This window comes from Rhinatrema bivittatum, chromosome 7 (assembly GCF_901001135.1).
Source record: "Rhinatrema bivittatum chromosome 7, aRhiBiv1.1, whole genome shotgun sequence".
Taxonomy (NCBI): domain Eukaryota; kingdom Metazoa; phylum Chordata; class Amphibia; order Gymnophiona; family Rhinatrematidae; genus Rhinatrema; species Rhinatrema bivittatum.
In genome coordinates, this window is record NC_042621.1 from 119,719,954 (window position 1) to 119,733,200 (window position 13,247).

The 13,247-nt window shown below is 43.1% G+C and overlaps 1 protein-coding gene across 4 annotated transcripts in view; it reads left to right on the forward strand.

Annotated features, from left to right (window-relative positions):
• LOC115095409 (transmembrane protein 150A-like) overlaps nt 1-13,247 on the forward strand; it is a 235,356-nt gene that overhangs the window by 92,293 nt on the left and 129,816 nt on the right. The window contains exon 3 of one of the 4 annotated variants that reach the window (XM_029609023.1): nt 10,675-10,752. The exons of the other annotated variants lie outside the window; for them this stretch is intronic. Within the exon in view, the coding sequence (XP_029464883.1) occupies nt 10,712-10,752 (41 nt within the window). The 5' untranslated portion in view covers nt 10,675-10,711. The remainder of the gene's footprint in view (nt 1-10,674; nt 10,753-13,247) is intronic. 4 annotated transcript variants of the gene reach the window in all.

Here is a 13,247-nt window from a genome sequence, read left to right on the forward strand (position 1 = left end):
GGGACAAGGTGGCAATTTTCAGACGAGCCCTTTTATCCAGGTAAATTGATTTTTACCCGGGTTAATGGCTTTTGAGAGCTGTCCGCCCAGTGTTTAAATAACGAGATATGTGCCGTATCCCGATTAGTGTAACATTAGAATGATGCTGCCTTGTTTTGTTATATAATATTGAAATAAAGAGAGAGATCCCAGTGTAGCTGTCGTTCTACCTAAACTACAACAAGAAGATGTGCGGCATACAATGTACTGGACAATAATAATATAACAGCCAAACAATTATTTATTTTACATTTGCACACTGAAAAATGTGCAAGGTATTCAATAGATGATTTACAGTGTTGTAAGAGCGACAGGGCCCCAACACTGTAAATCATCTATTGAATACCTTGCACATTTTTCAGTGTGCAAATGTAAAATAAATAATTGTTTGGCTGTTATATTATTATTGTCCAGTAATTGTATGCCGCACATCTTCTTGTTGTTATTTCCCCTATATGTGTGTGCTGTTCACTCCACTTCTCCTCTGTTCTACCTAAACTGCCTGATAGAATCTCAACGTTGTTGTTTTCTTTTTTTTTTTTTAATTGAAAATGTTATTGAGAATGTCAAAGAAAGAGAGCGCACATCGTTAAGCAACGTCTCTGAAGCATACAGGTAACAGAATAAAGGTAAGCATCCCAGTAACCCCCCTTCCCCACCCCCACCCCCCAATCCCCTCCCGGAGTTCGCAGACATCCAACATACCTCAGCTGATAATCCCCAATGCAATAAGGTAAATCAACAGGATCCTTTATCAAGATCCAACTTCTGTAGACCAATGTTTGGAAACTGGGTAAAGAGGCAAGGAAAGATAAGAACAGGAAAAGAAATAGAACAGTAACCAATATATATATTCAATGCAAGGGTCACCTAAGTATATATCAATCTTTCAAGTGAATGATTCCATAAAAGATCCCTGCGCCACAATACGGAACAACCGAATGGCATCCTTTAAGGTGGCGTTGGGACCGTTTATGGATTCATTCGCTTGGTCAGCGAAGGGCATGCAGTCGGTCAAGGACCTGGGGAGGGCTATCTTATTTCCAACCCATAGCCACCACACAATGTGTTGCAATGAAGACTTATAAGCAAAAATGCTGTTGGTGTTTATTCAACACAGGAACAGGTAAATTTATTAAGATAGTCTCTACCCCTGGAGTGAATGGTACTTTCAACAAGACAGTTAGCCAATCGGTAATTTTTTTCCAAAAAGGAGCAATTTTGTCAGATATGAAAATAAGAGCCCACTGAACCACAGTTCCGCCATCAGGTGTCTGACTGTTGCGGATATACTCTGTGCAACTTAACTGGGGCAATGTGCCAGCGATATAAAAGTTTGAAGCAATTCTCCTGCAATTGGGCCGAGATAGAGCACTTACTTGCATTAGAATAAGTAATGTCTCAATTGTCTTTACTGAGAGGCAACCCAAGGTCTATATCCCATTTCTGAGTGTGTATAAAGGGGTTCGACATCAGACTATTAAGAAGCATGTATATTTTGACACTTGACCACATATAGTATCTGCCTGAGCATAACAATTTTCAAACATAGGCCTACTCCCTCTCAGTGTGTTAAGCCTAAGCTGAGAATCTAAAAATGTTTAACATGAGCATAGGTCAGAAAATCCACAGAACCCAGATGGTATGTCCACACAAGTGCATTAATTGTTAGTAAGCTTCCTTGCCCAAGTAAATGCTCAATACTAGTAACCCCTGCCTCTTTCCAAGTGTTAAAAAGAGTCGACTGGAAACCTGAGGGGAAATGTACATTATGGAAGAGAGAGTTTTGAAAAAAATAATTATAGATGCCCACCAATTTAGCCTTCTATAGCACCCAAACTCTCAAGGTGGTGCAAAAAGGCAGAGGTAAGCACTTCGATGGGCGCCAAGAGAAGTGAGGCTGCCATGGTAAAGCTAATATTGGCATCACTGCCACATCACCTGCTCAGTGACCATCCATTGTTTTACATATTTAAGTCTACAAAGGTCTATGAGCACTCTAATCTGTGAGGCAGCGTAGAACCAAGCCAGGTTAGGGACCCCAAGACCCCCTCACTTTGGGCTGGAAAAGAACCAGACGGGATACCCTCAGTGGACGACGCCTCCAAATAAAATAAAAAAAATATTTTCTGCCAAGAGCGGAGAAGAGCAGTGGGAATGAAAGTGGGAAGAGTGATGAATGAGTATAACAATTGTGGTAGAAGATTCATTTTAACTATGGCAATAGGACCAAGCCAGGAGAAACTGCCCCTCTCTAAGTCTCTATCCATGGCTTTTAGCAATGGGATATAATTAAGATTAAATAGCTCTGCGGTCCAAGTACCCAGATGCACTCCCAAATATTTAAGTGATATTTTGGCCCATCTAAATGGGAAATGCTCTTTATAGTAGACACATCAGAATCCATTAGATTAATGTTTAAAGGTTCAGACTTGTCAAGATTTACCTTAAAGCTCAAAACCTTGCTGAAAACAACCAATTCATGCTCTACACCTCTCAAGGATAAACAGGGATCAGTCAGGTAAACATAATATCATCAGCAAATAAAGATAACTTAGAATGAGAAGAACCCAAGCTGACCCCTCTAATGACAGTGGATGCTCAAACTCTAGAGGCAAAGGGTTCCAGAAAGAGCACGAATAACAGTGGGGAGAGCAAGCAGCCCTGTCTGGTGCCCCGACCAATATTAAAACTATGCCCATTCCCACTCTTGCCACAGGGAACTTGTATAATTTCATTATCCATTGAAGGAAAAAAGGACCAAATTTCATGTGCTGTAAAGTTTTAAATAGAAAGGACCAGTGAACTAGGTTGAACACCTTTTTAGCATCAATGGACAATAAAACAGAAGGGATATGTTCCCTATCGACCCAACACATTAGATCTATGATTTTATGAACATTATTTGCAGCCATGCGCTGTGGAATAAAGCCCACCTGTTCAGCGTGGACAAGAGGTGGCAGAAAATTATTCAACCGAAGAGGTAGAACTCTAGCCAAGATTTTCACATCTAGATTGATCAATGATATAGGTCTATAAGACCCACAAACAGAAGAGTCCCTGCCCGGTTTGGCTATTACTGAAATCCCTGCTACACTGGAGTGGGTTGGTAAAGAACCACCACCCCTTATAAAATTAAACATATCTGTTAAGTGAGCCACCAGAATGAGAGAGAGATGGCGATAATATCCACTGGAAAAACCATCTAGCCCAGGGGATTTACCAGGCTTGAGCTGCTTTATAACATGAACAACTTCTGCCATAATAATAGGTCTATCTAAGTATTGCTGCTGTTCTTATGAAAGAGAAGTCAAGGAAATAGCCTGAAGATAATGGTCAATATCTGAATCGCTAATGGCTGCATTCTTACCATAAATAAAACTCTGTAAAACAATCCTGGATCTCAGTGGTTGGGGTACTAATATGTCCCTGTGCATCTTTAATTTTAGTAATCATTCTCTGAGCTAATTGTGCTTTTAATTGGCAATCGAAGAGCCTACCAGCTTTATTTCCTCCTTCATAGTATGTCTGCTTAGCCATATCTAATCGATATGCTAGCCGGTCATCATCGAGCTGCTGTAACTCAGATTTTACTCCAAGTAGTCGATGATAAGCAACCTTAGACTACTTTTGCATATGTTGATGGGTAAGGTGCTCTATTTTAGTTAGTAATAACAGCCTCTTCCTTTCCTTCGCTTTCTTGCAGGAGACCGCCTTCGATATAAAATAGCCTCTTGCCACAGCCTTAGAGCATTCCCACACTATGCCTGGAGAGACAGAGGAATGAGAGTTTGACTGAAAATATTCTTGTAAATGTCCCTCCAAAGTTTTCACAAATAAATAATCTTTAAGTAAATGTTCATTCAGACACCAGAAACACTCCCCGCCATCCATATCCCGGAGAGACAGATCTAGCCACAGAGGAGCATGGTCTGACCAGGTGATGGAGCCAATCCCAACATTGGATACCCGGGAATGTAAAATTTTATCAACCAAAAAATAATCTATATAGGAGTAAATTGTGTGTGGGGCAGAGAAGAAAGTGTAGGAGCGAGAAGTCGGATACCTTTGCCTCCAAACATCAAGAAGACTCAAATCACTCATAATAGAGGACAGTAATTTCTTCGTCCCTTTCAGTGAAGCACTGGGAGGGTGGGAAATTTATTTATTTATTTATTTGTTTGTTTGTTTATTTATTTATTTTAAGCATTTTATATACCGAGATACGTTGGGAACATCATCTCGGTTTACAGATAACTCAACATAGCAAAAAGCTTCACAGGGAACTGTTGTCGAAAGAATTAACAAGAAACAGGATAAGGGGAGGTGAACTGAGTGAGAGGGGCAACATGTGCAAATATATACAAGAGATTTACAAATATATACAAGAAATTAACAATAGGTTGCCAATTTTCGGGGGGGGGGGAGGAGGTGAAGGGCTGAGGAAGATTAGGTATAGGTGTCTTTGAAGAGCCAAGTCTTCAAATTTTGTTTAATCTTTTTGGGCAGGGCTCCAGGCGGAGGAAGGGGGGCATCTTGTTCCAGAGGGACCAGCTAGAGATAGAGCACGTTCTTTGGTAGACTTCAGCTTTGCGATTTTAGGGGAGGGAGTATGTAGCATTGTACAGTGTTGTGCTCTGATAGGTCTGTTAGAGGTACGGATTCGTAGGTGTTCTTTGAACCAGGGCATGTCAGGGTTGTAAATAGTTTTGTGCATGATAGTGAGGGATTTGTATATGATCCTGGCACTGATGGGCAGGCAGTGTAGGTGTTTGAGGACTGGTGTGATGTGCTCACCTCGATGGGCATTGGTGAGGATGCGTGCTGCTGAATTTTGGAGTATCTGCAGAGATCATAGGGTGTATTTGGGGAGGCCAAGGAGCAACGCATTGCAATAATCAAGCTTGGATAGTATAGTGGCCTGGAGAACTGTACGGAAATCAGTTATGTGGAGCAGTGGTTTCAGTTTTTTTAGGGTGTGGAGCTTGAAGAATCCGTCTTTCAGGGTGGAATTAATGAATTTTTGAAGGTTGTGGTGGTTATCTAGTATAACGCCAAGGCTGCGAGCGTGATGGGCAAATGAGACAGTGGGGTGTGAGGGATTGGGAGTGGAGCAGTTGATAATGTCTGCAATCGGTTTGGGGATGGTGAGAAGGGTTTTGGTGGGGATGGTGTCTGAGGGATGTAAGGCGGGTTTGATTTTCTTGAGAATGGATTCTATCTTAATGCATGTGGTGGTTTCAAATGAATTGAGTGATGCTGGGGGATCGGTGGACTGGGATGATGTTGGGGGTGTGTGATGTGGTAGCAAGGAGAGTGTGTGAGGGGGGAGGAGGGGTTAGTAGTGGAGTGAATAGTGGATGAGGGGGAAGGGGTGAAACGTGCCATGATGGTTTGATTTTTTTTGTGAAAATAAAAGGCAAGTTTTTCGCATTTAGTGTTATGATCAAATTCAGGGGAGGGGGTAGTGGTGGTCTTAGTGAGGGAGGTAACAAATTCGAAGAGTGCCCGGGCATTAAATGTCTAGGTTGGGACAAAGAGTAAAATTAAAATCCCCACCTAATATTAGAAATACCTCCCCGTAGGAATCCAGAAGGTGTTTGATAGAAAGAAGGAATGATTCTTAATCTTGGTTGGGAGCACAGATGGACACTAGCATAAAAATATCCGCCCATAACCGAATTTGTAGTAACACAAACCGACCTAGGGGGTCTAGGGACTGAAATAAAACCTCATGTACCAATTGAGAGGAGATCAGTATACCCACACCTGAGTATTTTGCATCCTTAGTACTGGCTGCTAAGAACTTATACGGATATTCCTTGTATGTCAATAGATATTCATATCTCTTATGGACATGAGTCTCCTGTAGAAAGACAATAGATGCCTTCTGGAATATTTATTCTCGTAAAAGCAAATGGCGTTTCTTATAGGAATTGAGACCCTTGACATTAAGGGATAGTACACAGGCTGTCATAGGTTCAAGAATAAAGTCACAACAGCAATAGCTATGAAAAAGAACCCAGACAACCAAATATCAAGCATGGAAAGTTGTACCTGCGCAACAGGAACAGTATGGTGGAAGTAAATCGAAACAGGGAACTCCGGACCCCAAAATACCTTCCTAGCCAGTGTTTGATCCGCCCAACCCCAATGGCGAATCCCCTCCCTCAAGGGGGCTGACCCGCAAACCATGATGGACACCCAACTGTCCCTCTCCACAACAGAAGAAACAATAGCAAAAACTGACCAACACTAGCATAAGAAAATAAGATGCTTATAAATACAAACATTTAATAAAAGTGTAGTGAAAGACAATAGTAGTCAAAGATATCACAGCGGCAACAGTAAGAGAGTAATAAAGCGCAACAATCTTAATAATAAAGCAAGTCCTCAAACCTGATCTGAGAGTACGGATCACAACACTCCTCAGAATGGCGTCGCCATGGTCTTCCACCTTGGTCCACCCAGCGCCATCTTGGAAACCATGGTGCTCTAAGCTGCAGTCGGCCATGTAAAAGTGATGGACAGATCCGCTTGCTTGAATACCGACTCATCTTCGGTGAGGGAGCGAATCCGATATGAGACCCCTTTATGCAGAAATTGAAGGGCAAAAGGAAAAGCCCAGTGGTAATGAAGTCCCTCCTTATACAGCATACCAGTGACTTCCCGAAGCTCAAAATGCTTTTGAAGCATGATCAGCGCCATGTCGTTGTAAATGGTAATCTCATGTCCTTTCCAGATCCAGGTTGCTTTTTTTTTTTGTGCCGCCTCAATTATATTTGATTTTTGGAGGAAGCTATGGAGACAAATTGAGAATATTCTTGGGGCGCAATGTCCTATGCACCCATTTTATTTTAATGCTATACGCAATGGTAGAAAGGTCTTCCACCACGCTGTCCTTGCTACTGAGAATAAAGGCACATATTGCCCGTGCTGTAGCGGTGCAATCAGTAAACTCCTCTGCTTCAGGGATGCCTTGAATGCAGAGGTTGCTGCGTCTCGAACGGTTTTCCAAGTCCTACAATTTATCTGCAAATAGGAAGAGCTTACTGGCCATGGTTTTATGTTGAGCACATAGGTTATTAAGTACCACTCAATGATTCTTGCACAGGAATCTAGATCATCCACTTGATGCCCCAATGCAGCCAAATCTTCCCTTACCTCTGTAATGGAGGCAAGTAGGTCAGTCTTATAATGCCACATGTCCACACGGAGTTCAAGAAACCACTCTCACAGCTCTGAACAGGATGGAAAAGTCCGGTGGTACTGATTCATGTTGAGCAGGAGAAGGTGAGATCTCCAAGTCTCCGCCACTAATATCCTCAACTGCTTTTGCGGCCTGGTCAGTGTCATTGCTGGGTAACTCCAAAGCATGTTTGCTGAAGGAGAAATGCTTCAAATCTGTTGTTTTTCTCCTAGATGCCATGCGAAAAGGTAATGCTCAGGATCACAGCACGGAAAATGCAAAATAGTAGCAATTACGCTTTGCAGTGTTGGTTGCAAAAGATAAAGGGAAGGGAGCTTCCAAGTTAAGCGGCCATCTTGGTTCACGCCAGTAGAACGCCCCTCCTCCATCATTATTGTTTTCATTGAGTGATGTGTTAATGATGGTATCAGGCTTGATAAATATGGTGCTTCCATATTGATTGTCAGGCCTTTCAAAGCCTATCTCCATACCTGGCAAGAGGGGGTGATTGCTGCTAGGTCCAAGATGTGTCTCCTGTAGATACAGAACTTGGCAATCATATTCAATGCACAGGTTGATTGTTAGATTTCACTTTGACTTTGGAAGGTCCTCAGTTCTCACAGACATGATTGACAATGTTGGCCCTACCCTAAAGCAGCCCCTCGTGAGTCATTTTTGACACTGACGACCGTTTTGCTCTCTAGACATTAATCAGTGGTTTGTTGATGTTCGCAGTGATGGGGTTGTAAGAATCGAGGGTTACGAGTAATCTGATGGGGCCCACAGTGAGTGCACTTCCTCCATGGGGCCCCAGAGCTTTTCCATTTAGCATAGAGATGACTAGAGGGATGGCTTTTAAAGCAACAGTTCAACTGTGTGAACTCAAGAGTCTTTGAAGCTGAAATGTTCCATGGGAGGGGAATGTGTGTTTAGACCTCAAATATCTAATAAATCACCCTCCGACATGGAAAAGGTTTTTTCCACAGAAAGCTAATTGATTTTGACTTGGGACTTTGTTCTGACAGGCCTGTAACACCCTGCTGAACCAATCAGGAAGTTGGTCTGATAGCACAAGTTCACTGACCAACTCAGTAGGGGCTTGAAGAGCAACCACAGGGAGGAGACAGGCTGTTCCAGGCATGCAAATTTTGAAGAGAAGGGTTTTGTTTTTTTTTTAAAAACGTTGTTTTCCGCAGCGTTGTAGCACAATGCTTTAGGGACGTCCACCCTCAGGGAGCACCTCACTGACTGTTTGAGCCAGCTAAATTGAAGATCTCATGAAAATCGCTGGTACTGCCAAAGAACGTTTTTTGATAATTTTCAGCTGTTAAAAAGGAATCCAGAATGTGTTTTCCATCTGATTTGTTTTTTTAATCATACATTTTTCAAAGCTTCTCCTAGTCATTGCTCTAGGGATTATGAATTAAAACGGCCATACTAGCCAATTTCCTGAAAAACATCAGTGGGCCTGTTTCTTGACATGCTTGCGTTCTGTTTTGGTCCTATACATAGATCTCCTGTCATTTTTCGTGGTAATAAAGTTTATTTCTCATATTTTGCACTTTTTGTGGAATAAAAGGTAGGCAGCTTTCCTTACAACCAACCTCACCTCATGATTGTAATCCCTTTCCTGATGTTGCTCCTCAGATGTCTCTGCTGTTCATACTTTACAAGTATTGGAGTGATGCCTGCATGAGGTCGTTCAAGGATAAGCAGTGACTTGATTTAAGAATTGGGCGAAAGGAGGGACAAAAAGCCTGGTGGTCAGTCTGTCTGCAGAGTATTGGAATAGCACGAGGCACATCTGTCGCCGAAGGACAGAGTTTTCTACAGCTACTGGCTGGGAAAAAATTCCATAGAAAGATTGTGTAAGCGAAAACTTTTTCCACAAAGCGCTGTGGGACTATTACACAATCTTTTAGGTGAAAAGGTTTGATTTATCCCCTGTCTACCCTCCTATGCCTCTCTGCCCTTCCTCTTTGCTCCACGTAACCCTTTATTCCTTCTTTCTACGTGTCTGTCTGTCCTGCTCCACCCTTGTGCCCCTCTGTCCTCCAAACTTGCAAAAGGCTGCAGCATTTGTGAAGGGCCAGAGGGGGAAGAGGAGAACCCCCTCCCCCGCAGGCAGAGGAATGGAGGAGGAGCTGTCTGCATGCACCAGAGCAATCTCCTCCTCTGCTGGGCTGCTTATTGGTTTTGTTAAAGTCTCTTCACCTGGGGATCCTGAGAAATCTTCCACAGGACCTGGAACTTGAATTGAGAACCAAGAGAGACTGCAGGTCAGTCCCAGCCAGGTCCCAGGTGTGCCAATATCACAGAGAATGAAGTATAAATCCAAACCAAACCGGAGGGCTCTGAGTTTATTCAACTTAGCTTCTTAACTGCATTCGTAGCACACTGACCAAGGCATTGTACAAACTCTTGATCCCTATAAACATCAAAGAAATACATTACACAGACACAGACAGACCAAAAACATTAATCATCTGAAAAGATTAACATCATTGTGTTTGCTCTCTTTCTAGGGCTGCCAATCCTGAGAGCAAGCAGGCACCACTGTATAGCCAGCAGGGGTCGCTGCAGTGGTGGTGGCTGTCTTCCTTGTGCCCTTCTTTCCTGTACATGAATAAAGTGCCTCTAGGCCCAGTTGGGCCCTGATGGATATCAGACTGGAATGTGAATCTGATGTGCCACAGCCTGCTTTTATTTGTACTAATTTCCAGCTGACTGTGGTCAGAAGGCTTTGATAGTTTCACCCCAATACACCCAAAGGAGGAACAAAGCATTAACAGCTCAGGAGAAGAGATTTTTAAAAAGAGGGAATGATTTTTAGGAGAAAGAAAGAAAAGACTTGAGAATATAATAAACAAAAAACACTGAATAACTGCTGCTTTAGGATCCCCCTGGATGTTCCTTCACTTTTTAATTGAATAGATTAGTAATGTGATTTTTAACAAATTGCACAAGTTCCATCCATAAGTGACTCATAAAACCGCAGACCAGGGGAGCTTGTAAGATCTGGGAAAAGAAAAAGAACAGAAGATGCTATACTGAAAGGCGTCTGTTGGCCAACAAGCAACAGTGGGGGTGCACCACCATATAGGAGGCGGGCCTCCAGATCTTGTGCTGGCAAGGGCTCTCGAGAACTGCCATGGCAGGCTTTCTGGGAACATGGGATACCACCTCAAAGACGGAGCGCGATAAAAAAAAGAAAAAAAAAAAACAAACCCAGAAAAACAAATTGCTACCAGGCTCAGCCTCAAAACAATATACAGGGGTGATTGTGCTTGGCTAGCTAGATATCAGAAAGATCCCTGTTTTAGCTGGATGCCACTTGTGCATAATAATTTAAGCCCATGACATACTGGATAGATATTTGTGATGCTTTATTAACTTTGAACTAAGTGAATCCAAGTTCCTTGATGCTAACTCATCTTGTTCTTCAGCAGTGTTACTACTGGGAGCTGGATTAAGTGCTAGGGAATGAACCCTGGATTCTTCGGCTGTTGCAAGAAGAAAGCCAGGTATTACTGGAGCAAGCATTGGCATAAGCAGCAGAAGTGACCCATAGCTAACTGTCAAGCTCAAGGATATAGGGGCTGCGTCTTTTTAAATATTTTTTTTAATTTTAAATTTTCTCCTGTTCGTAATCCTGCTTTACTGCTGTATTCAGTAATTTCTTGAGTATGAGTATCACAGGGTGGATTCGATTGCTTTTCTGGTTCAGGAAATCTGACTTATTCTTCCAGTCCCCGACTCTGAGGCTTAAAGGAAAATCATTTTAACACAGTTTTGGAGGATGCACTTTAAATCAGCAGCACGAACTGGATTGTGTAAAATATCAGCTTGCTGTTTTGGAATACCAGGTGCGCCTTTTAATACTGCCCTATACCTACTTTGAAAAAAAAATCTCCCTCTCTGAGTTCACTCTCCAGCTGTTCGCACTGCTTTCCTGCTTTACATGCATCATTGTGGCACCTAAGTGTGGAAACAAGGCTGAGAAGGAGGAGCTTTAACAAACCTTGGGGCCGATGCAATATCATGCGCACAAAAAACGTGCGTCCACTATGGCATCGAGCGTCCAGGAGAATTGACTGTGCGCAGGTAAGGAAAACAGATACTCAATTTTCCGAGCGTCTGTTTTCCTAACGCGTGCACAGCCATGGGTTAGGAACATGGACGCTCGTAAATTGAGCTTCCCTTTTCCTAACCTGACCACTGTCAAGATTTTTTTTTTTCATGTTGCTGTTTTCTGTGGTTCCTCCTGCTTAGTATTGCAATGATATTAAGTAGGAGGAATCACAGAAAAGCTGTATTTTTTGCTTTTCTGAGTCTAACATTACACTCTGCATCAATGGCAGGGGTGGCAGGAAATTCGAATCAAACAATTACCAACAAGGGCCCTGAACCTGGTGGTCGGTGAAACAGGTAAGTATGGGAAAATAAGTGTGGGAGCTTGCTGGGCAGACTAGATGGGCCGTTTGGTCTTTTTCTGCCATCATTTCTGTGTATCTATGTGTGGCTTGGAGTGCCTCAAATGTTTTTCTAGCTCTGGGCTGGTGTTCATTTTTGGAGGGTTAGAATATGCGCGTTGGGCACACATTTTTTTTTAATACATTGGGGATACTAGTTAATAGCCTCATCAACATGGCATTTGCATGTGAGGAGCGCTATTAGCTACGCACTGGTGTGGATGCACGATTTGGGCGTGCTAATCCCAATATTGCATTGGGTGTATGTCTAGCACCTCCAAAACACGCGTCCAACCGCGTGTTTAGCGGCGTGCTGAGCTCAGCTATTGCATTGGCCCATTTAAACACTAAAATCTCTTAGGGAACAGAATTTAAAAAATGGGGCTTGTAATAATTTTGTAAGGGCTTGCTAAATTCGCTGTAGATATGACTGCAGATGCACTTCTATCATTTGCCCATGGTATGCCCCTCCTCTTTAGCTCTCAAGCCTATCCTGGAGCACCGACAGCCACTCAGATTATTAGGATATTTGCAATAAATATGCATTAGAGAGATTTGCATGCAAATTTGTTGTGGATAACCTGAAAACTTGACTGGCTGAGGGTCACTCAAGGCAGATTTGGGAACCATTGCTTTGCATTATGGGCCAGACTTGAGAATCTATGCGTGGGCGTAGATTTCTGTGCGCAAGCCGGCGCGCACAAATCTACACCCGATTTTATAACATGCGCGTGCCGAGCCCTAGGGGAGCCAGTTCGGAGGGAACTTTCCTTCCGCCCCTCCCTTCCCCTATCTAACCTGCCCCCCAGCCCTACCTAAATCCCCCCCTTACCTTTATTTCTTTATTTACGCCTGCCTCCGCCAGCCAAGTGCCGGCGCGCCGGAGGCCTCGGTCCTGCCCCGCCCACTTTTTCAAGCCCCGGGGCTTGCGCGCATCGCCGAGCCTATGCAAAATAGGCTCGGCGCACGCAGGTGGGTTTTAAAAGGGTTACACGCGTAACCCTTTTAAAATCTGCCCCTATGGGTGCAGGTTCCCATTGTCAGATAATAGATTACTAATAGCACAGACCCTAAGACCAAGCACTACCTCCCTCACAGAAGAACCACAAAAAACCACAACATTTTGGACTAAAAATATATATTTTTAAAAAAGCTATTTTCTTCTTTGGGTACAGTGTATTTATATATCCAAGAGGAATACAGCTATTTGCACAAGCTACATGAAAATGTCTCACTAAATCAGAGCTGCCCAAACCTGTAATAGGGACCCCACGGCAAGTTGGCTTTTCAGGATGTCTACAATGAATCTGCGCAATATAAATCTGCATGCATTAGAGAAACCAACTTATGCATATTTATTGTGGATATCCTGAAAACTTGATTGGCTATAGGGTCCCCAGGACAGGAATGGGAAGACCTGCACTAGACAGTATTAAACTTTAGGTGCACGAAGTGTCAAGTCCCACCACTGGTGATTCCTGAGATATGTTCACATGGGCTAGGGACATGGCAGTCGTACTGAAGAATGGCAGCCCCAGACCCAAGTG